Source organism: Oratosquilla oratoria, chromosome 3 (genome assembly GCF_046742065.1).
Source record: "Oratosquilla oratoria isolate Oo_2021 chromosome 3, ASM4674206v1, whole genome shotgun sequence".
Classification (NCBI taxonomy): domain Eukaryota; kingdom Metazoa; phylum Arthropoda; class Malacostraca; order Stomatopoda; family Squillidae; genus Oratosquilla; species Oratosquilla oratoria.
The window spans coordinates 64227718-64253447 of record NC_134779.1 but is presented as its reverse complement, the minus strand read 5'-3'; the positions used below and the strand labels follow the sequence as shown (position 1 = coordinate 64253447).

At 39.7% G+C, this 25730-nt stretch overlaps 3 protein-coding genes across 8 annotated transcripts in view; 1 reads left to right on the top strand and 2 right to left on the bottom strand.

The window, feature by feature from the left end:
• The window catches only part of LOC143023342 (BTB/POZ domain-containing protein 7), a 65977-nt gene extending 60295 nt beyond the window's left edge, over positions 1-5682 (bottom strand). For all 4 annotated transcript variants that reach the window (XM_076181875.1, XM_076181870.1, XM_076181865.1 and 1 more), the window contains exon 1: positions 5411-5682. The gene's annotated coding sequence lies outside the window, so the exon portion shown is untranslated. The remainder of the gene's footprint in view (positions 1-5410) is intronic.
• Positions 5683-5821: 139 nt separating this feature from the next.
• On the top strand, positions 5822-10707 carry COX8 (Cytochrome c oxidase subunit 8). The gene is made up of 2 exons (XM_076181906.1): positions 5822-6003; positions 10531-10707. Exons 1-2 carry the CDS (start codon positions 5890-5892, stop codon positions 10633-10635), a joined length of 219 nt encoding a protein of 72 aa, XP_076038021.1. The 5' UTR covers positions 5822-5889; the 3' UTR covers positions 10636-10707.
• A 6657-nt stretch (positions 10708-17364) lies between these two features.
• EDTP (Egg-derived tyrosine phosphatase) overlaps positions 17365-25730 on the bottom strand; it is a 32901-nt gene continuing 24535 nt past the window's right edge. For 2 of the 3 annotated variants that reach the window (XM_076181890.1, XM_076181902.1), the window contains 2 exons: positions 22661-22763; positions 17365-19448 (listed from right to left, as the gene is read on the bottom strand). In XM_076181890.1, coding sequence (XP_076038005.1) covers positions 19302-19448; positions 22661-22763 — 250 coding nt within the window. In that variant the 3' untranslated portion in view covers positions 17365-19301. Of the gene's footprint in view, positions 19449-19783; positions 19916-22660; positions 22764-25730 lie in introns of those variants that run through there. The other variant, XM_076181896.1, reaches the window with a different exon arrangement.

Below are 25730 nucleotides of genomic sequence, written 5' to 3'. Positions count from 1 at the left end.
AGATGGGCAAAACTCCAAGGAAATCTTAGAAAAAGATCTTATGTTGGTTCTACCATTTCCAGGATATGTCACATGCTTTTTCTGGGTTGAAAAATATGATAGTCATGTTGGTTCTTGGTTAATGCAGTATGAATTGTTTTCGTTTACACCAAAATATCTGTGGTGCTGTGACCTGCACAGGAACCTATTTGGAGGGGTGATATAAGGGAAAGGTACTTCAGTTGACAGGAAAGTCAGATTAAGACAAATTTTTCTATGAATTTGCAAATGCAATATGCAAGGGCAATTGGTTGGTAGTTGTCTGAGGAAGTCCTGTCTTTCCCTGGTTTAAAGAGAGGATGACAGTTTCTCTCTGGGTGACTAGGAAAGTGTCTAGAGTATTCTGCTTCTGTACAAAGTCAATTACAGTTTTGGAAGGGCCCTGCCATACAGGTGCTGTCTTGCACCATAGCCTCTGACTCTAGCAATGTGGCAGGGTCAGGAAAGACTTATCCACAAGGAGCTAACATGGAGGAAGGGGTAATAAATGGGTTCATGGATGGGTGTGGGATGGGCATAGGGTGGGTGTATACTTTGACTCAACCACTTTCCTTATATGGGAAAAACAGCCTTCTGGTATATGTATGCAAATAAAGGGTACTGTATTGCTATAAGTTTGTAGACGTGCATTTGTCTAGCATCACAGGTATCCTAGTTAATATGACAATATCTACCACCAACACAATGAAATCTCTTTCACCATGTAGTTTTCTTGGGCCTTTAGTTTGGTTAGGATATGGTTGGTATTGCAAAATACTGAGAAGAATTTATACAATACTGACATAGCAACAGTGATCCAGATTGAATCTGTATTGTTTACATAGCAACAAGAGCATCATATTAGCAGTGATGCTCATCTTGACTTGTGTAGGTGGATTGAATCTTCAATTCAAATACCCAATACCTTTTCCATTTTCACTAAAGCATCATCATTCACATTTATGGTTACTTTTGCCAATACTAGTGTACTAAAATCTCCAGCTCATTTAATATCTTTGTCTCTGTTTTATGCTTTGAATACTGAACTCATTGAGGACTTACCACAGCAGAGCTCATTCCACTTTTAAGTTTCATTAATATCTAATTCTTTAGTTCCATGGTAAGCATTATTCTTGTCCTCTCAACTGAGCCATTTTCAATTGAAGTATCACAGACTATAATAGAATACTGCATAACTTGGTCCACAGGAATATCACTTAAGTCCCTAAGATACTGACTGCACAAACTTGCTGTGTCTTGTGACACTGCTTCTGACCCAGGGCAGTAGGATGCAGGGATGACCTGTCATCCATGAGGTGCCAAGATAAGAGGGAGGGAAGAGGGTGGAGGGGAGTGGAGTGTGATAGGGTTGGAATGGGTGGGAGTGGTTTTTATGCCTTTGTTTTTTGGCTACCTCCCTTATAAGGGGGAAAAAGCCTATGGTATATGTACAAAACCTGCAGTCAAAGACCTAGATGGGGTACCACAGGTGACTTCCCTAATGGGGAAAGATGCTAATATTTGTTACATGTGCTTCTCTTCCAATATTTAGCTACCATGGTATACTAGTCTTATAATCTGATATTCATTCATTGTAATAATAAGCTTCTACAATTAATCTAATGCCCCTGGTCTCTTCTGCAGATGGCCCAAGACTTTCAGATAACTGGCAACAGCCTCCAGGTGGGTCCACAAGTCACTCAAGAAAGATATATTGCATTTCTGCCTAGCGATTATGATGGTGGAGCATTGTAGTACAAGGTGTTCTGTCTTTACATCCCACATGTAATACACATGGCATATATCAACCATACACACATGCTCTGTTTATCCTGTGCTTGGTGGGGAGTGAGACTCATAACAGTTACCTGCTAGTAGTGATCCTGCAAGAAGGACACCATAAATATCTCCCTGCCACCACATTCAAAACCCATACATAACTTCACCTCCATCTAGAGACACATTCCCCAGAACCTAAAGCCTAGTCCACACTGAGCCTCATACAGTGCTGCATGAGGCAGTTGGCAGTGTTGAATGCAGTGTTGAGTGTCTACACTGTCTGTCACTACCCAGAGTGTTACAGTGCATCAATCACCTCTGAACATTGTCCAAGAAAGGATGTGTGTCCTTATTGTCCAGTTCACATACTGTGAGACATTTCTGCTTTAATTCCAAACTTGCACTTCTTGAGTCCCTCTGCATGTACTTCTTGCACTTCATGAATCAAAGGCAAGGATGCTGCTGTCGTAAATCTATAAATATGAGTATTGCTCCTTGTCCACTTGGATATAGGTGCCATCCTGGAGAGCTTTGCTTCTCCCTCCACATCAAGATAGGCACTGCCCCACTGCATGAAATTAGAACAGTTGTGAATTGCAGGGCAAGTTGGAAAAGCCAGCCCAAAACACTACAAACAACACACTGAGTAACATGTTTGCACTGCACGAGTCTCAGTGTGGACAGGGCTTAATATTCAGTCTGGACCAGGCTCAACATCATTATTAAATCAAAACTCAATTTCCTCAAACTTTTCACCTAAGAAGGGCTGACACCCAATGACTCCTTCCTCCTACTACTACTGGTATACATTGGCAATAAAGAAACTGTCCCACATCAATAAAACAAACAACAGTTCAAAGTTTCTGCCCAGAGACATCTATGAGAGGGCCCAGGGAACAATGCTGGGTACTGAGGCTCTCTGCTTCCAGGCACTAAAGCTCAAGGCAACAATTATCATACTAGTGGGGGATTATACAACTTTAGTGTATACTGTCAATTTGAACATAATGCCCTAAGGTTTGCTTTTAAAACTTTGGCCTCACTCTCCCTCCCTGGCTCCGCAGCACCATGTGGACTAATTTTTTAATTAGAGATATTGATAGGAGATTAATTTCTGCAATATACTGTTCTCCATACCACAATTATTACAAAACCAGAAACTGGAGAATGATGTGTCCTTTACCATATTCTTGGGAAGATCTTTTTGATGTTTTGGCATAACTTTTCTCTTCTACTCTGCCCTTCATGCTATACACTAGTGGAGCTATTGTCTTTAGTTTGTGATGGAAATATAAAATTCATCTATAATTTTGCGCCCAAAACTTTGGAACATACAAACTACTGTAAGAGGTAGAGTCTAGATATAAACATAACAGGTTCTTGGGGGGCCCCTTTCATTAACCACTTCAGTACAAGTCAAATTCTCATGTGCAGCATTGGCTGCCATATGTATGATGCATCACACTACTTGCACTATAGTCACTACTGTATTACTTATTCTCTTTTACTAATAATAGATACATAAAACATGATCAAACTAGTTTAGAAAATCTGGGGGCAACTCGTGTACAACTACAAAAAATATATATAATCAAGATGCCAACACCAGCATTCTCATGTATCCACTTGTGCCTCAAGACACTTACACAAGTGTCATCACATTAAAGAGATTAATCGAATTGTTTACATACACGTAAACAAGTAATTGTAAATCCATGGGTATATTTTCATCGAGAAACCATGTAAAAATTATTATTCTCAATCTCAAATGTGAAAACATGCAAGCTGCATTCACAACCTGACACTATTCTAACCTAGCAACTAAGTGAATTGGGGGTACTTATCATGATTCACATGTGCAGTTTGTTCACAATTTGATGTTTGAATTTCAGTTTATTATACAATTTTCATTTTCACCAGAATTTTTTTTTGTTATTCACAGTTTCACAGTAGACGTTCTGGAAGAGGCTGTCAAGCCTGTGTCTCCAGCTCAAGACACTCATCAGGTGTAGTGGGGGTGGCAGTGCTATGTGTGGCATTTATTCTTTGGACTTTATAATTATGACACAGGTCCTGTGTACTTCAAAACTTGTTGAGCCTACCCTTAAAATAGGCCACAGAGTTGGCATTTATCAGATACACTGGCACCTCATTCCAGTCATTCACTACACAGTATGGGAAAGAAAATTTACAAACATTCAGTCTTGCCCTCATCTTGAGTATTTTCCTGGAATTCCCTTGAGTTGCACAGTCCTCCCTTGTCCAGAAGAGTCCTTTCACACATTCTTGGTTGTATATATGACTGATAATCTTGTAGGTCTCTATCTGATCACCTCTACACATTCTGTATGCCAAGGTGGGCAGATCTAGTTTTCTCAGCTGTTCCTCATATGGTAAGCTCTTCAGTTCTGGCACCAGCTTTGTGGCCCTTCACTGCACACTCTCCACTGCCTCTATATCCTTAACTAGGACAGGTGAGGGCACCAGACCTGATTCACATATTCTAGATGTGGCCTCAGTAAGGCATTGTACAGGGGCTTAAAGATTGCAATCTCATGATGTATAAATACTTTCCTTATGAGACCAACTATACAGTTTGCCTTATTAATCTTCTCTGCTAATTGGTCAGAGAATTTCAGTTTGTCATCCATCACCACTCCAATATCCTTTTCAACTCTAGTCTTTTTAATGTATCCATACATGGTGTGGACCCTGTGGTCTCTGTTCATTCTACCCATTATTCCATTATTATTTATATACCAAACTATATATACATGGGATCACCACTATATATATGAGCACAGGTACAATCCTAGTGCCTAAAATATATGCAAAAAATTAATGTATGATATCAATGATGCAAAAGTGCTAATACTTTTAATTTCATAACATATATGTATATTCCTTATGTGCAATTCATGTGTACTTATATGCACACCAGTCATATATCTACTTTTTAACAAAAATCCCATGGTAACTTCTTTCAGCCAACATCCATGAACTATAGAACATTAAATAATTCTCTACAGATAACTATGCTGTGTTTAATATGATCCAATTAGTCTGAAACCATAGGAGGGGGGTAAAACTTTAAAACCTACATTTGGAGATCCCTTTAGGAAGGCCCTAATTAGTTAATGGATTAGTTGCCCTACATTGGCTTATGAACTTCCTAAACTCTATGTCTTGTACTGGTATGTATTATCAAAACATTTCCAGGGTGAAATATATAATGTGCAAATTTGCTGCGAACGAAAATATACAACTGATAGCTAACAACCTGAGATGAGGCAATTAGCTAATTCTAATACTAGACGTCAACATTTACTTTGCACTTCCCATACAATTCGGGTAAACCAGCCCCATTTATACATTCTCTATATGCTACTGCAATTGTAAGTGGTGGATATGAGAATTATTTTTTGTTGAGATGTGAAAAATAAAAGGAAGGAATTGTAAGAAGCCTCTGGGCAAATTGGTAGGAGTGTGTTGTCACTCATACGGACTATAATTCTCCTTTACCCCCGTGACTTACTGACTAAATATGTATTTATATGGGTGTGCTCGCATCCAATGCTTACTGTGAGTACCATTTCATGGGCAGAAAATGTACCTTAAATGGCTGAAGACGGATGTTTTATGTCAGTAGTCCCCACATACTTGTCACGAACAACAACCTTTCAGAAAACTATTCAACACGGCGTCCGAATGTTGAAGTATAGTTTAATACAGTTTCATGAATAGTTTTTCATGTGCTTTTATAATATATAAACATGGTGTAGATAATAAAGACGAAAATTGAAATTTAGCTGAGAAATCGTGGTAATGTAATACCATAATAACTGTTGGTGAATTTGTAAGAATCAAATGAAGCTAAAGCCACAGCCAATTTGAAGTTAACGACTTTATACATCTATGCAACAATACAATAGTAATATATGATATATGGAAATCATTAAAAGTCAAAATATTGGACAAATATTTGGTAAAGTATTTTTTTTAATCATCACAAGAACCAAGCACTTCACCATCACATTTGCTTAGTCGCCATTTGCCGATCAGCTGCTCTGAGGTTAAGCGAGGACGGGAAAAATGTTCGCACTAAGGAAAGCTGTGACCAATGTGGCCCGAGCCAGTAATTCTATGGTTATAGCCAAGAGGACTTCAATTGTGTCAGGCCCACCTCAAAATAGAGTTTCCCTGTTTGTAAGTATAGAATTTGTATTGTACCAAAATAATGATTAAGGTCAACCTGGGATGGTTGTTCGTGTTGCATCATTAGATTGTGACGGTGTTAGAATGGGATTCGCACGGCAGACATACTTAAAATCAATATTTAGGCAATTGATATAAATGTTGTATGCATTTTCGAATATTTTTTTGTACTTATGTATAGGTTTTTACCATTTTACTTCTCCGGCTTAATGTAAATATACTTGAATATTATTCTCGACACTGACGCCGCTGCAAACAAGTACTAGTAATAGTACAAGCAAAATGTACGAAGAATATCATACGAAAGGTGAAGTAGAGGGCTGAGCGTCAGAATAATCAGGAGCCGTTGTAAAGGCACTGCTTTCGACAGAACGTTTGATCAGATATGATGAAGAGCAAGTAGGTCACGTACACAAGTCAAGATCTTGCCAAGGACAACCGTATTAACAATTTCGTATTCTCGCCTATCAATTATAATACCTCGCTTAATAACAAGAATCAGGCCTGTACAGAGACTGGATGGGGGCTTAATTCCATATTGAATTGGACTTAGTGTTAAAGTGCAGACTTGATGAACCAAGGTATAATTTGCAACAAATTACTGATGCCCCCCCTGTGCCCAACACTCTTCCTGCTCCTTATAAAGAACCCCTTTCTACACAATGTATGTATTCAACCATATCCCGAAACTCTGGATAAATTTTCATGCATCCATATCAACCTTTGAACATCTATAAGATACCCATAATGAATGGAACTCTCTCCAACTACAACTCTCCCATACCCCAACATGCAACATATTTGTATTCCACCAAACCAAACTGGGAAAACTTGCTCCAACAATTTAACCTATCAGTCTATGAACAAGAAATCAACTAGGTACAGATATATTTTCCCACTTATTAGGACATTTTATATGCCCTCCATTTCTTTCTAATAATCCAGGACCACCCAGGCATCTTGTAGTTTGTCTGTGCACTTTGTATTCTCCAACAAGTCTTTGCAGCCCAATTTTATGTTGGAACCCACTCCACCCAGATCAGCCGTTTTTTTTTTTTTTTTTTTTTTTAATAAATAGATAGCCATATCCATAAAGATGGCCTGAATACCATATATTCTATTTTATCCACCATTTTTTTTTTTTTTTTTTTTTTTTTTATATATAATGTTGATGAAATATCAAATGAAAATGATAGGTAGATACTTTTATGTCAAGTTCTCACCCATCTTGTATCACACAAGTATGTTTACCTTTGTGTTCATTCAGAGATACCAATTCCTTGTACTCTGTACAAGGGGTTGGCAACTTCTGGGACATGGCATGTGACAGGGTTGACCCTACTGGTTTTGGAATCTTGAAAAATGTCAGTAATTCATAAACTAATTTTGGCAACGAAATCAAACTAAAGCCAAATTACTAAGTATTTAACATTTACTGATATCCACTGTTGTAAATTGATGCATATGAACTGACATTAACTTAAGACGCTAAGAAGCACTTTTGGGACACTGGGTTCTGCACATCAAAGAAACTGGCACTGTCTGTCAAAAGTTGCTGAGCCCTGCCCTTTACTGTAGCCATACATACATATACCAAAGGTAGCAAAAAACAAAGGCATAAAAACCACTCCCACCCATTCCATCCCAATCACACTCCTTTTTCCTCCCTCTTATCTTGGCACCTCCTGGATGATGGGTCATCCCTGCATCTTGTCTACTGCTCTGGGTCAGAAGCAGTGTCACAAGACACAACACATCCACAGCAAGGCCACTTCATTAAATTGGTGACCCCCATTCTCCATCCCCTCATGCAGAAAAGGAAAAGACTGAGAGGCATCCCTTCAGGCTGCATCAAATTTTTCTCACACACACACTCCCTCACCCTCCATCCACCTCATGGATCACATCATTGTCCATATACTACCGTTCTCCATTCACCCGTCTTCGGTCCTTTCCCGTCCTTCCTCAACAGACATTCCCCTCTTCCCCAAAGCCCCTTTTACCATGATTCTTGTAAATCATGGACCAATCTTGTGGCAATTGTTAGCTACCTGGGAGCTATATTTCATCTGCAAGATCTGAGGCAATGGATTGATCCCTATTTCTCATGACGTGGCAATTGCAATTATTATTTCGAACTGTGTGTTCCTGTCATTATCTGCACTCCATGTATATTGATTCTTTGCCAAATACTTATTATTATTATATAGTAATTAATATCTACCTCTGTGCAACCATTCACTGCTATGTTTGACCCCAAAAGCTTACAACTTTTCTAACCTTTTCCAGTAAATTCATGAACCTGTGGTTGTCATCGCTCCTTTTACATCGTGTCACCATACTTATGCCCATATTAAATTTCAGGTTTCTCCTGTCTTGCCCTTCCAAACCATGGGACCCCACTGTAGTTATTTGCAAACATGTGGATCAACAAGTCTAAGCTCCCTTGTCTGATTTACGAACTTGTACACACCATCTATACGCACTTTGAACAACCATGGTGCAGCCCTTCACTCCCAACCTTTACATATTTCTACACTTAAGATACACACATACAGGGCACAGTGGTAGCATTCATGGATACCAATACAGCAATCCGGGTTCGAATACTGCCCAGGGCTGAAACAATTTCAGTGTTGTTACTCCAACTCATGTGGGCAGGGAGTTGCAGGGGTGTGTGTGTGTAAGGTCACAGCATTACCCATAGATTGGTCATGTGTGAGCTCTGAGCTCTCTTCCGAAAGGGTAAAATCTGTCAGTCATGAATTCAACGCATGATCCAAGACCATGGTGAAACACACACACACAAATTCAAGAGCAAACTAGACACTGCAAGATGCAAAGATGGGACGCCACAAACATGGCTTCCTTTCCTGTAAGGTACAACTAGGTAAATGCACATGCAAGATACTCCCGAGTTCCTGTCAGCTCTCGTTTGGCTTCTCCAAATCCATGAAAACTAGACCCACTCTTATCTTGTATATTTGACTGCACTCACTTCCTGTGTTTAATGAATTACTGTTCATGCTCAAATTTCTCATTTGATACCCTCTTTATCAGATACACTTAACTGATTCCTCAAGCTATTTAATTTTCTTTGTATAATGGAACCTTCATGCTCGCTTTCAAGGTACCAGCACAGTACCTTCCCAAAGCTTCATTTAACAATCTAAACAGTTATTTAATAATTACCCCTTTTGTCAGCCATTCCACCTGGCAGCCAACCAATACAGGTGCTTTTTCTAGCTCTCATCTTAATGGAGTCTTGTTAAATCATTTTCTTTTCTTATCACCTCATTCTCCTGATATCTCCTGCTACCACAATCAAACTCTCCTCAGCATACACCAACTGTAAAACCTGCCCATATTTCACTTGTCAGGTGCTTCAATTAACAGTCCACCTGCACACTTTACCTTCTTCTCTCAACGTGGCTAACTTTCTCGTGACAAAATTGTGAGAGAGAGAGACACTCTCTCTCTCTTGGACTTGTTGCATAACTTAACCCTTAGCATACAGTTATGTCAGTGTCATCATGAGGTGCAAGGATGCTGGTGTCAGCACCCTGATTTTGTTGTAGCCAAGTGACATCCATATTATGTGAAGACTTGATCACATTTTCTGGGGTTATCAACACCCAGGGTGAAAAGACCATTATTACAGCTGTAACTTTATATTTCATAAATCGTGTATTGTGGTGCACCATTGAAGCCTCATCCATCAGATAGACAAACATGCGTATTAAGCAGGTGAACGAGTGGGTCAAAATCTGGTAGGTAAAGCAGATTGTATTTGAATGCCTAGGAATTACTTGTTATAGAGGGGCTGGGGGGTTTGTTTTAAAGTTTGGATTATACATCAGTAGTCCCTATAAGCTTCAGTCATGCAAACTGTTCCAATGATGAAGGGTCCTCCCATAATTTGTCCAGGAAGAAACTGACTTTAGTGGACAGGGGTGCTTTGTCAAAAATAGGAGGGAAATCTTTGCTTGTCAACTTCATAAAGTCTTGCACCTGATCTATCTAGTGCCAACTATATAGAGCTACACTTCTGAAGATACTATGGGCATTACGAGGGGGTATTGATGTGTGCCTATACAGGATCTGTCCAGATTCTCATGCAGGTGCTAAATTTTGGTTGTGCTGGTAAGCATATTCTTGCACATGGAGGTTGTGGCCATTCTGTAGAGTTCGGAGATGGTAACTGGTTTCATATTGTGAATTAGTACATTTGAAATTGTTTAATTATATTTCTGCATTGCTTTAAGTGGTTTGCTTTGCACAAATCAGATTTACATCAAAAGGCTTCTCTCCATTAGAAGGTGAGTGGTTGTCATGAAGCATGTCAGGCAATGCAACAACAGTTTTCACAGCTGGGCCTGACAACTATATCTAATTTACCCTTGTTCCATAATATGAACCCACCACTCAAGTTTAGTAGAAATGGATATTTCCTCAGTCGGCATGATTTTCTTGATCTTATAGCTGTGGGAAGAGATTAAACAAGAATTTCTTTTGCAGGAAAAAATGGCACATGGCTTCTTCATGAGTGTTGGTATTATGGCTATTCCTGCTTGGGTCCTCGTTCACATCAAGGATTATCGTGGACGTGAAGGTGAAGAATAAGCATATGAATCTGTCTTTTTCATTCCCCATCAATTGTAATTTGTAAATAATGAATAAATTATAAATATTTGAGCAGTGTATTTTACTTTCAAGTTTATAGGGATTTGTGCTTGGAATACAAGAAAACTGAAATTATAAAATTGGGTCTCTGACATGCAAATTTATAACTCTGGTACATAATGGTTTATGTACCAGATTGCCTTGTGTTTTTTCCCCTTACATGGAAGTACATACATACATATACCAAGGCTTTTACCCCCTTACAAGGGATGTAGCCAAAAAAAAAAAAAAAAAAGGCATGACAATAATTCTCGCCCATTTCATCCCTGAAATACACTCCACTCCACCCTCCCTTTTTAAGATTCTTAGCACCTCCTGGATGATGGGTCATCCCTACACCTTGTCCACTGCCCTGGGTCAGAAGCAGTGTCACAAGACAGCAAGGCCACTTCATTAAATCGGCGAACCCCCCTCTCCGTCCCCCCATGCATAAAAGGAGAAGACGGGGAGAAATCCCTTTGGGCTGCATCAAATTTTGCTCACACGTACTACCTCATCCCCCCACCCATTCCATCTCATGCATCACATCATCATCCATATACAACCATTCTCCATTCACCTGTCTTCTGTCCTCTCCCATCCTTCCTCAACAGACATTCCCTTCTACCCCAAAGCCCCCTTCACCCCATCCATCCACCTCATTCTAGGATGTCTCCTCATGTTCACTCTCTCCACATCTGCCTTCCATACCTCTTTTACTAGTCTTTCTTCACTCGTTCTTTCCATGTGTCCAAACTATCCTAATACTCAGCAACCCTATCTCCCAACTCATTTTCCACCTCCATTCTCCTCATTTCTCACTCTAGCCTAGTAACCCCCATCATACTTCTCAGACACCTCATCTCAAACACATTCAAACTCCTTCTCTTATGTTCCATGTTTCTGCCCCATACAGTGCTGTTGACACAATCACTCCTTCATACAGTCTCCTCTTAGCATCCATTCCCAAATGTCTATTCCTCACTACACTTTTTAATCCACCAAGGCATTTACTCGCTTCTCTCAATCTACATTCTACCTCCACCTTTTCCTGCCAAATTTGCACCCAAGTATCTAAAACTATCCACTTCCTCCAGTCTCCCTTAATGCTCACTTCCAGTCTGCTGCCACTTTCACCCCTTGTACATCTCATCACTTTATTTTTACCCACATTTATCTTCAGCTTTTTTCTATCACACACTCTCCCAAACTGTCCCCAACTTCCTCAATCCCTCCTCCGATCCTGCCACAAGTGCAGTGTCATCCGCAAACAACAGCTGGCTCACCTCCCACTTTTCTCCATCTCCAATCCCTGACCAACCACCCTTGCATTTACCTCTTGCACCACCCCATCCATGTACAAGTTGAACAGCCAGGGCAACATAACGCATCCCTGACGAAGTCCCACCTTTACCTCGAACCACTCACTCTCTCCATTTCTAATCCTGACACATGCTCTACAAACTCTCATAAAAACTCTTGACAGCTCCTAGAAGCTTTCCTCCTATCTTGTATATCCGCAAAACCTCCCACAGTGCCCTCCTGTCTACCCTGTCATAATCCTAAATCCGCACTGTTCCTCACCAATTACTCCCTCTGTTCCTCTCCTAATCCTGTGGTGGGGGCAAAAGAATACTGCCACCAAGTATTTCCACTTGGATCGTAAGTGGCGAGAAAAAAGGGACTGGGACCAGGCATCCTTCTCCCTGTAGCCCTACAGGGTACATTCCAAAAAAAAGTAAAGGCTTACATGGGAGTAGTGTAGTCAAAAGGTATGTAACCACCCCTGCCCCCCATCCTTTCCCCTTCTCAGCTCATCATGGATGACAGGGTCATCCCTGTATTATACCCACTGCATTGAGTCAAGCAGTGTATCAGGTCATCCCCAGCAAGGCTGCTTCATTTAACTGGCTACCCCCCTCCATGCCCTTGTGCATAAAAGGACATGGGTGGTGTGATCACCACCACTCCCTTGCATCAGTCATCTAAACAACCATTCTCCACTCATCCCTCTCCTGCCTTCTTCCTTGGTCAACAGACATTCCCTTCTTGTTCAGCAACCTTTTCACCACATCTGTCCATCTCATCCTTGGTCATCCACCCTCAAGTTCACTTACACCACCTCTTACTAATCCTTCACTCGTTTCCCATGTATCCTTTGCCTTCATAATTTAAGAAAAAAAAATACCAGTAGAACCAGAACCATATCAGCCGGCAAGTACTGTATTTTCAAGAACACAAGATATAGGAACGTCCGACTGTTTTACTTGCCCGCTAATGAATCTTGTTTGAAGGCCCTTCTGCCATTTGCATCCTACCTACAAGACAGGAAGGCCATACCTAAACTGGCTGCAGCACTGCAGACATCTTAGTGCAAATAGAATCTGCACTGTGTTTGCCAGCAGATTTTTTTATGGGTGGGAGAGGAATATGCCTTTGACTACCTCCCTTATAAGGGGGGTGAAAGCCCATTGTATAATTATGTGGAAAATGTAAACTATATGTCCTGGGAATTGTTAATTCTTCATAAACCTTACATCTGACAATTGTGGAACTCTGTCCCCCTTCAAGTCTTACCCATAGGGCATGTAGGAAGATCTCTAACATCACCATATAACCGACAAAGGAAATTAAGGATTGAATTCTGCCTTTTCACCCTGGCTATAGATAAAATAATCAAATATTGACTTACACCTGTTCTGCAGAACCCACCCTGCTCATATTGACAACCTTTAAAATGCCATAAACTGGATGCATCAGTGGGCAAAACATTCTCCAGCTCAAAATCAGTCACCATGGACTCCTACTCAGTGGAACATGTTGCTGAAGATGCACATATACAAACTACTTTTTCCCCCCTTACAAGGGAGGTAGCCAAAGTTGATGGCATAAATCCACACCCATCCATTTCATCCCCACATACTCCACTATCATTCACCACCCCTCCCTATCTAACCCAGGTGCCTTACCTACTCGTTATTTTAACTGCTTTCACCTCATCTTTCCTTATTTTTCTTCCATTTTCCTTATTCATTACTATTATTTTCTTGGTGCTTCCCACTGCAACTACCTTTCCCTCCCTATCCTCCTTCACATTTAGCAACTCCCTAAAATACTCTGCCCATCTTTTTCTTACTACTGTCTTACAATATCATCTCTCCATCTGCACCTTTCACCTCAAACTTCACTGCTGAATTTGTCACCATCCTCACATTCTTGTATGCTACCCACAACTCTCCATAGCATCCTATAGTCATACCTGATTCTTGGTATTCACCAAGCAATCTCCATCCAGAAGTCCAGCCACCAGCTGGTCCACAAAATCAATTTGATCATCCAAACAAGTATCCACTTTTAAAATACACATATTTCTGCTGGGTGCCATCTTGTGTAGGCATCCTTGCCAATGAAAAGCTTTTGATACCTCCACTCTACTGCCAGTCACAGGCTTTTATCCAGTACTTCAAATAGGAATGCTAAGCATGTGGCAAGGATTTTGTAAACCACACCCAACAAGTCAAAACTAGATCTCACAGACATCCATGTATGTCCTTTCATCAATACAACAAACTATACTAGATTGCCTAAGAATAGGACATTGTTTACAATATTACATTTTACAAGTGTCCCATTTACACAACATGCTGCAATAGCCACCTACTGTTGTTTCCCAGAACACCTATAACTTTACCCTATCTCCACAACCAAACTACACCTAACTGGAGGAAGCCCACAAGGACCCAAAGTGTTCATATACCAAGTCCATACCAATAACAATCTGCTTTGATTCCACTATCCTATTCACCTTCATGAAATACATACATATACCAAAGGCTTTTTTCCCCCCCTCACAAGGGTGGTAGCCAAAAAAGTCATAAAAACCACTCCCACCCATTCCATCCCCATCACACTCCACTCCCCTCCACCCTCTTATCTTGGCACCTCCTGGATGATGGGTCATCCCTGCATCTTGTCCACTGCCCTGGGTTAGAGGCAGTGTCGCAAGACAGCACATCCACTGCGAGGCCACTTCATTAAAGCAGAAAAGGAGAAGACTGGGAGAAATCCCTTTGGGATGTGTCAAATTTTTCTCACACATAACTCCCTCTCCGCCAACCGATTCCACCTCATGGATCACATCATCCATATACAACCATTCTCCATTCACCCATCTCTCCTCTCCCATCCTTCCTCAAAGCCCCTTTTACCCTATCCATCCATCTCATCCTAGGTCACCCCCTCATGTTCACTCCTTTCACATCTCTTACTAGTCTTTCTTTCTCTCCATGTGTCCAAACCATCCCAATACATACATATACCAAGGCTTTTCCCCCTTACAAGGGAGGCAGCCAAAAAGAAAAAAGGCATAAAACCATTACCACCCATTGCATCCCTAAATACACTCCACCCTCCTCATCTTAGCACCTCCTGGATGACGGGTCATCCCTGCACCTTGTCCACTGCCCTGTGTCAGAGGTAGTGTTCCAATACTTCATGAAATACTTACCAAAAATACTTTAGCCTGTGATTTGGATTGAAGAGGTAAAATGCATTGCTAGTCATCTCTTGGATGACAATATTGGTTTTGCATCTCTGCTTTTGTTTCACTGTCCCTTTCATAGTAATAAAAGACTAGAGAAGGGACTAAACCCCCACACAAGTACATGGCTGTAGGACAGAAAAGATTTTACTAAAACTTTTTTTTTTCAATCTTCATTTTCATTGTTCTCATACACTTGATTACATTTCTAAATACAATTAGAACCAATCAAAGTGCAATGCTTGAATTTCCTAGAAAAAACTAAATTTATCTTGGTTCCAAAATACATTTTTTTTTACATGCAACTGCACTGAATATTTATATTAGTGGAATAACCCCCAGAAAACAAGACCAGCCTCTATATTTCAAAATAACTGTGCCAAATCCCAGGGCTGATTTAACACCTTCAATACAAGCGACTGAATTTTGTCCTTGCTAATGGCAAACTATTTTACGTATTTTTTGGGGCAATCCCGGCCTTAGAAAGGTTTCACTTACTCAGGATCCCCTCGAGTTCACCCCATTTCCTCCATAAAATAGCATGTCATTAAGCAAGGCAAAACCCATTGCCACCATATAGAAAAGATTAATGCGAAAGATGAAAGTTCATAGTATGGGGGACAGAACAGTGGAGACTGGGCAAGTAAACATTTTGCAAATTACCAGGTAGTTGTTTGAGGTCTGATGTGGCAAGTAACAAATGCAAAGACCTTTTGAGAGCAGATATCCCATCTGAGCTACAATATACTTTGTTATCCAATGATGAATTTCACTCCACTTGAAAATTTTTATTCTCTTATGGCAGACTAATTTGACAGGGAGAACCTTCCATCCCAAAGAAGAATCTTGATTAATCCACTGCACCTAAGAATTTTAATCTACCATTGCTACTGCTAGATCTTACTCAGGAGAAATTTCCACGTAATGGGTGAACATTCATCTAGATAGCAATTATATATCCCCTGTAAAAATGTTAATTCCTGATTTAGCTAATTACATTTAAGATGCTTCTCTACATGGGCTGCAGGAAGTAAGAAGCAACTAAAAAAAATTCAGTCTTGGAAAAATGTACTTGCCCACTATTTTCTATTTCTGACTGGCTGACCAGAGCATGTTTGAATAAAGTAATAACAATCACATCCATGATGTACTTGTCTGTGACAGTTACATTAACTGGTACTGCACCCACTTTGGAGTTCACCATGATAGCATACTTTGACCCCTCATGTTCACCATACACACCTCTGACCTCACCAATTGCCATAAATTCCATTTATGGACAAATTCACTATGTAATGCTGATCATGTTGGTCAACTCACAAAGTAATATCTTACTGTGAGTGAATCATATCTAAAGAATATCAGACTGGTTAACTCCTGGAACATGAAATTGAAAGTACCAAAGTTGAAATATTTGCAGTTTACACTCTTGCAACTTGAATCTTCCTCATGACCCTCTACATGTTGATGGCTCACTGCTCACAGTACGGGATGAGCTGGATATCTTGGGAGTCAAGTTAGACTTGAAAATAACTTTCAAAATATAGCAGGCAGCTTGTCAACTCTGCCTCCCAGAAGTTCAGTAGTGAGGAAAGCTTACTGCATCTTCAGCAATAAGTCATTTCTGTAAGCTGCTTTCACAGTTTTATTCTGGTGTTGAGTACTGTTATCAAGCAGCTGTGTCCCAAATCTGCCTCATTGGCAGAGTTCTCTGAAAGATTACTCCATGCTGGTGGCAATACGAGATCTAGGTCTATCATAACAGCAATGTTGATATTTTGTACAAAAATCATGCTAATCAGCTTCACCTGCTAAATGCCTGAACCCCTGACGTTTTTGTTCCTGCCAGGAACACTTGGCTTGCAAGAGATTGTTGCACTGGTCAGTTTCATTGTTGTCATACCAAATTCAGTCAGTTTGAGGAATTTGCTGGACAAGGGTGCAAGTGATGTAGATACCGATCACTAGGTCCACTCAGCAGCAAACAAGTTCTTGAAGAGCTTTTTTGATTAGATTACTAGCTTGCTTCCTGTGGAATGCTGGATGTGGTGGTATTTTAATGTCTGGTTATCATGCTTTATTATGACAGTAAATGATACAACCATTCTTAGCTACTGATCAGATGATCACGCAGATTGTAATTGTTGCTGTGATTTATTAATTTCTCAAACAATTGTGTTAGCTGAATGGTCAGGTGATTAGTCAGAATTGTTGAATTTTTCTACATCATGATTTTACAACTTATCACTTATATTCTGCCTTTCTCTTGTCTTCTTCCTCTCAATATATGTGCTTCTCTATAGGTTTGAGTGAGTGGTTGAGAAAACGATGCACCCTGAATGGATTTCTTGTCTCCTCTAAATTTTTTTAGTAAATGAGAGGGGAAGGTCAACAGGGTGGGGAAACCAGCTTCAACTGTTTGGCCCTGCTGTGAAGGTGCTATGTCTTGCTGCATTGCTTCTGAAGCAAGTTGTGGGTAAGGGACAGCAATAATCCTTCATTGATAGAGAGCTAAGATATCAGGAATAACAGGTGGATGTACACTTTCACTAGGCCTGTCTCCTTATACAGGAGAAAAAAATATATATGTATTATGTACATATGTTATTTAGTTACAAGGATCGTATATACATGTCAGCCAATCAGCAGTAAAGAATACAGGGCAAGCAAATAAATTTTTACCAGGTTATGAAAATAAATAAGCCCAAACAGTAATGTTCAAGTACATGTATTAATATTTTGGATCTATGCAAATCATTTGGCAAGGAACAGACCCAACCAGAATGCTACATGCCCTTTCTTTGCATACACTGATACCATGATCGTGCAGTGCACGCAAAACTGCCACTTCTACTAACCTAACAGCCCTTTATCTCTGTAGGCCCAGTGGGATGAAGAGTAACAAGAAAAATTCCCATATACTAAGTAGTTTTCTGCAACAGTGTGTTTGACTAAAGACAGGATAAGAGAGGAAGTTAAATTCACCATTTCAAGAGGCTCCTCATGTAGAGAATGCCCACTATTTAAACAAGGACTGACCATGTCCATGAAAACAAGTTATGAGGTAATTCTGGGGTCTCCCTTTCTAATAGGAGAAAATTACAAAAAAAATTATCAAATTTTAAAATAAACTGTTAAAAAAAATCCCAAAGTCATTTTGAGTGGAATCTAGACTAGAAACAATTCCAAAACCTTCAAAAGTGTACAGAAAATGTGCTTAGGTAATCAAGTCCTGAAAAAAAGTGAAAGACAAAAACAAAATCATCATGAACTAAACTTAAAAGTTTCAATAAGAAATAGTACAAGTTTCATACATCTTTACATTTCCCTCTTTATAATTTGAACATTCAACAAGAATATTACCCACATAAAGCCACAATGTACAATCTATTTGAGCAAGTTCTCTTTAGGAACCCTGTGACATGTGATCAAGCTGTTACCACTTTGAGGACCCATGTCTGCTGAAGAACTATCTCTTAGGCACATCTCTCCACAAACTCCCAGGCTGATATAAAGAATGGAACAGAATATGGCAACACCTGACCAACATGTACATTTCAAAAACCAGGCACTATATTAAAACTCAAATATTGAGTTTTATACATTTGCCCAAATGGATTCAACATGCGGTATTGCCACCTAAACGGAAATAAACTCATACACTACAGTGGCACATCCCAACAACAGCCGTAGGGGTAATTTCTCTTTGGTAAGGGATATAAAGGTTTCCAGCTAAAGCCATCAGGATAGGTCAAGATGCTTGAATTTGTTGTAAAAATAATCAGGAAACTTTAATCAATTAAAAATAAATGTAACTTTTATACTATTACCACATCCCCAATTCAAAATTTGTAAATATATTTGGCAAATGTGTTGTTTGGCAGTGTCAAATAGCATCTCTTTCTTGTTTAGGTGAAAGGCTAGTTAGCTTAAGTTAAGGAAAATAAAAGCTTTGAATATAACTGACCTAAAAACAAACCCTGTCTGGATGTATCCTAATACAATGGTTTTCATATTACAATCAGGCATCAACATCAGTTCTGTATTGGAGGGCAGATTATACATTTTATCATTCAAATATATTTTTTCAGGTTGACAATCTTGAGGACATGGGACGAATACCCACTTTCTGGGCAAAATTAGAGACAAGATTTCCTAATCCTGATTCACTGCGCCCATCAGCATACCTATAACCAATGACAGAGCGGTACAAGCTGTAGAAGATGGTTCTAACCTGAAACAAAATTAGAACAAATTAGTTTGTGTGACAAATTACAAGCAACTACTTCAACATGCTACATGCACTACCAGTTTTGTTGGCATGTTTGGCTTTTTCAATTCCAACATGATTACACCCACCCACCAATCTCATCACAATAGGAAAGCGAGCATGGACTTTCTCCATTCTGTACATCAACCAATAATGGAGGTCCTATCAACACTAGGGAATTTGAATCATCAGGCTAATTGGCTCCAGGAGAGGCTCAAGATGGGTTATGCCACCACAAACATCACTGAATCATGTCTTAATTAATCAACATGTTAGTATCACTACTGTTACGAAAAAAGCCTGCAGTATAAATATCAAAGACCACACAGGTAGCAGCTCACCTGGTCAAGTCTATCTTCTCTGATGACTACATTTTGTCCACTACCTGGGAAATGACCCTTCTCACACCCTTCTGCCACCCAATCAGCTGTCTTAATATGAAATACTTTAAGAGTCATTTACATGGTTCACTTGATCTGGCTTTACTGATATACTCTCCCAATTTATTTCATGGTTACTGACTGATTGTACACTTAAAATTGGTGTGAACACGCAAGATTGTCCATCTTTAACCAAATGATGCCATGAAAATGTCCCCAGTGAAAAGTCAAATCTAGACAAACATTTTTTTCCTGTGGCAAAAAAGGGAAGGAAAAAATAAAAACTCCATAGGGCTAGTAGGGAAAGAAAAGATTCAAAGTTAAGAGAGCAGTCTTAATACTTCCTTTTTTTGAGAGCAAGTTATGAACAGGTGGAAAAGTATCACTGAGAATATAATTCATATGTATATATATATATAAATATATATATATATAAAATAATGATATTAATACAAATATAAATGGGAAAAAAATAAATAATAATAATACACATACCAAGGGCTTTTCTCCTCCTTACATGGAAGGTAGCCAAAGTCAAAGGCATAAATCCACTCCTACCCATTTCATCCTTTCCATGCCTCACAGCATCATCCATACACAACCATTCTACATTCACCCCCCTTCTGTCTTCTCTCATCCTTCTTCAACAGACATTTCCCTCTTTTCCAATGCCTGTTTTACCCCATCCATCCATCTCATCCTTGGATACCCCCTCATGTTTACTCCTTTCACTTCTGCCTTCTACACCTCTTTTACTAATCTTTCTTCACTCATTCTTTAGATGTGTCCAAACCATCCCAATACTCTTTCATCAACCCTGTCTCCCAACTTCCTTTCCACCCCATTCTCCTCCTCATTTCTCACTCTATTCAGCCAAGTAACCCCCATCATACTTCTCAGGCACCTCATCTCAAATACATTCAAACTCCTCTCCTCCTCTTATGTTCCATGTTTCTGCTCCATATAGTCCTGTCAGCACTATCACCCCTTCATACAATCTCCTCGACCTCCATTGCCAAATGTCTCGTTACACATTCTAATCCCCCCACATTTGTAACCAAGTATCTAAAGCTATCCACTTCTCCCAGTATTTTTCCCTTTGTACATCTCATCACCTTACTCTAAGGCACATTTATCTTCAACTTCCTTCACTCGTTCACCTTCCCAAATTCTGTCACTAACGTCCTTAACCCCCCTCTCTGACCCTGTCACAAGTGCAGTGTCGTCAGCAAACAACAGCTGGCCTGTCTCCCATTTTTCTCAATTTTCTTTAATCATCTCCAATCCCCAGCCCATTACCCTTTCATTTACCTATCACACCACCCCAAAATATGTAAACTGAACAGGCAAGAAGACATGACACATCACTGGCAAAGTCCCACCTTTACCTCAAACCACTCACTATTCATTTCTAATTCTAACACTGGCTCTACTACTCCCATAAAAACTCTCGACTGCTCTTAACAGTTTTCCTTCTATCCCATATATCTGCAATACCTCCAACAGTGCCTTCCTCTCTACCCTGTCATAAGCCTTTTCCAAATCCATAAAGGCCCATAAAACATCCTTATATTAACCTAGAGCTTTCTCACTTATCTGCCTTACCACAATAATCTGATCCACACAAACAAAAACCTCACCAGCCAGTCCACCATCAATGTACCTTTTTAAGACACTCCACATGACACACACTGCTCTCATCATTTTAACTGCTTTCACCTCATTCCTTATTTCTCCTTCATTTTCTTCATTAATCACTGTCATTTTCTTAGCACTTACCACTGCAACTACTTTTCCCTCCCTATCCTCCTTCACACTTAGCAACTACCTAAAATACTCTGCCCATCTTACTCTTACTGCTGTCTCATCCATTATCATCTCTCCATCTGCATCTTTTACCTCTTCTTCTCTACTTGATTCACCTCCTCTTCCTCTTAATTTCTTTCCAAAACATCTTTTTATTACTATAATTTTTTTTCTGTCGTACTCTTACCTCATTTCACATCTCTCCTCTTTGCCTCTATCTTATGCTTCTCTTTTCTTTCTATCTCTCATACAATTCTCTAATCATCTTTTGCATCCAAGCTGTGAATACTTGTTTCTTCTCTTCTACAACCTTCTTTGCTTTATCATCTCACCCTCCTTGTTCCACACACCATGTATGCACTCCTTACAACTCCCTTGTTGAAATTTCCCCCATTCCTAGTCCTTCACTCCCATTCATCTCTCAATTTTTGTACTCCTTTTCTTTCTCATTTAAGCAGTTAACTCTAAGCACCTCCCTACCTTCTGTCCTCTTCCTTTTTCTCCATCCATCCTCCCTTCTCAACTTACCTTCCACCAAAAAATTATCTGACATTCCCCCACTCTCTCCTCTTGGAACATGTACATCCAAAACTCTAACTACTCTTCTCCTGGTTACCACTATATAGTCCATTAAACCCTTATCCACCACCCTCTCCCACATGTACTCGTGTTTGACTTTCTTCCTAAACAGTGTATTTGCTATCATAAACTCTCTAGGTATATCACCATTATCTTTCCACTACAATATTTTCCTGGCACTCCACACTTCCTAACCACAATAATAAACCAAGCAAGAATCAAACCAAGGAACTACTATATTTCAAGGTTGATCTGCTCTACAGTTCTACCATCAAATACTTGTACTCTTAATGTAAGTCTCCCATGAAATATAAAGACACAATCTCCAATGTTACTAAACTTGTACACAGACAAAAATTTCAAATCTTACAAAAATTATAATTGTAGACATCAAAGAAAATAATTACTAACCTGTTCTAATCTATCTTCTCTGTTAAACACAATTATGCTTTGCCCCGACCCTACACTTCCTTCTTCTGTAATGGTTGCTGTGGAATCTACCAAGTCTGTGGGCCTGTGCAGTAAATAAATAGCAAATAAAAACATAATGGACAAGTTAATATGGCATTTATTATTATTATTTTTTTAATGCACTGGATACCATAAAAATATGACATCAAAATATCCAACTTGGGGTATGTGCAATAATTCCACATTTAAATATACATACATATACCAAGGCTTTTTCCCCCTTACAAGGGAGGTAGCCAAAAAGAAAAAGGCATAAAATCATTCCCACCCATTCCATCCCTGAATACACTCCACACCCCTCCACCCTCCCTCTTATCTTAGCACCTCCCGGATGACGGGTCATCCCTGCACCTTGTCCACTGCCCTGGGTCAGAAGCAGTGTCGCAAGACACATTTAAATATACTAAAGGTATATAAATCATCACTAATTTTGCTGTCAAAATATGAGTAAGAGATGGAAAGTGGGGGAGGGATAGAAGACAAGACAAAGGTAGAGAAAAACAAAGAGAGGAAGACAAGACAAAGAATATAAGGAAAAGAAGCTAAAGGCAAGACAAAAGAAAAGAGAGCAATACAAGACAGGAGAAAAATACAACAAAAATTAATTAAATACAAGACAAAGACAATGAAAAGAGATTACATGAAAGGTAAAAATGAAGATAAAGAAAGAGTGGACAAAGATACAAGAGAGAATGCAATAGCAGAGAAAAGATATAGAAAGGAGAAAAAGGATATATATAAAAAGAGGAGAAAGGACAGTAAAAGGAGAATGCAAGGGATTGGGAAGGCATATTAAGACAGAAAAGAAAGGATGGGAGAGCGTGGCTGAGAAAGGAGAGGAAAAGGACAGACGAGGCAAAGGAGATGAGAGGGCAGTAGAAACAAGGGATAGAAATGAAAAATAAACAACATTATCTTTGGAGGGAAGATTATTCTCCGATCATAAATAAAAGATGCACGACTCTGTCCACAGGAATATCACTGAGGTCCTTAAGATAATATACACCATCAGGCTTATTTCCCATTATAAGGGAGGTAGGCAGCCAAGACCACCCACCCCATCCCATCCATAACCTTGCTATTTCCCTTTTATCTTCCCCAAATTACACCTATATAAAACTTGCACAGTATAGCAATTTTAGCAAACTGTGTAATCAAAAACCGACCCCTACCCCATGACCTGCCTCAATTGACTTCCACAGATTATTGGTAACTTTATTCTACTGAAGGTAACATCCTGCAAAGCAAAAGGGGTAAAAATCTACATTATGCACATTGGAAAAAATACAAAATTTGTTTCACTTACCAAGCCCAAGAGGGTTACACCTGTTACCTGTAGTCCACTACCAGTAGTTTAACAATCTACAATGGACCAACAATGGGTGGTGGTCCTGCCAGATGACCATCAGAATCATTTCCCTGTCGCCTATCTCCAAAACCCATCAAACTCTTCACCTCTATATGATAGTGGCACCATTGGGCTGACACAGGGGCGCCCACAGACTTTCTTGTGGTGGACGCACAAGGTATAAAGGGGTATAGGGAGACAACCAAGCGAAGCTTATCGACCTAAGGGGTTCGGAAATGTTTTGAGTTTTTGCCACTTTTTGGTTGCCTTTTTGACATACTTAGGTCCATTAATTTTAGAAGTGAATTGCAGCCTTTTATTGACGGGAAAACTAATGTAATTGTGTATCTTTCATTAAACATAAGTACCGGTGTATAGTAGTCTATTGCCCTGACTAGATCCACATGTATTCTAGTGCATACATAATTTTAACACTGATGCTTTACCACGTTTCTAATGTATGTAAAACATCTACATTTTTCATTGAAAGTTGAGGGTTTTAGAAGGGAAAAATGTTTGAATAGGGGACCTTGTATGCTTGTAATGTCCAAACTGGACGCACGTGCGTCCGCCTGCGGGCGCCCCTGGGCTGACACTCGGGTGTCTGGACCCGGTCCAAGATCATTCTCTATCAACTTCAACTGTACCTCTTTCACCTTTTCAATACCAGCTGACAGTCAGCAACTGCTTCCCTCCCTACTTTAGCATGGCAACACCAAAACAATTCATGTATTCACTCTTTGACATGTTTTGTAACGTAAAATCCATTGGTCCACAATATCAATTGTCTGGAAAAATGTGGTCATCAGTTTGGATAGTGAATACCCTAGGGGAGACTAGACTAGGGGGAAAGGACTAAACTTTTCTTAAATTTCAAACTGATGACCATTTTCCAAACAGCTGATAACATGAACTAATGAATTTAATAAAGTAACAAAACATTTCAAAGAGTGTATACATTTTTGTAACAACCTGTACAACAGGTCCATTTTTTACTAGAGATCCATGGGAGAGTCCAAAGACTGTTGCCCACTGCTTGTAGGATTGCGGGTTTCCAGTCAGTAAAACTTGAGGCAACAACCCAATGCAATAACAATTCTACACAAATCCATAATAATGTTCAATGAAAAAAAAAAAAAAATGGAAATAATAAATAAATAAATAATAACATACATATAACAAAGGCTTTTCCCCGTTACAAGGGAGGTAGGAATTTTCTTTTATAAAATTCACTCCCACCCATTCCATCCTCACGTAATCCACTCCCAATCACCCCAAGTCCCACTCTCTTATCTTGGCTCCTCCTGGATGACAGGTCATCTCTGCATCTTGCCCATTGCCTTGGGCCAGAAGCAGTGCAGCAAGACACAGCACATCCACAGCAAGGCCACTTCATTTAATCAGCAACCCCCACTCTGTCCCCTCATGCAGAAAGAGAGAAAACTGGGAGAAATCCCTTAGGGCTAAGTCAAATTATCAGTCACACATATTCCCTTGCCCCCACCCCCCTGCCTCCATGCATTAAAGCATCATCCATACACAACCATTCTCCATTCACCCCTATCTTCTGTCTTCTCCTGTCCTTCCTCAACAGACACTCCTCTTTTCCAATGCCCCTTTTACCCTATCCATCCATCTCATCCTAGGATGCCCCCTCATGTT

What these genes read in the sequence shown, in the direction of transcription:
- COX8 (XM_076181906.1), top strand. Translation starts at nt 5,890, where the DNA reads ATGTTCGCACTAAGGAAAGCTGTGACCAATGTGGCCCGAGCCAGTAAT. An exon ending in AAAATAGAGTTTCCCTGTTT is followed by an intron (nt 6,004 to 10,530) that starts GTAAGTATAGAA and finishes TTTCTTTTGCAG; the next exon opens with GAAAAAATGGCACATGGCTT.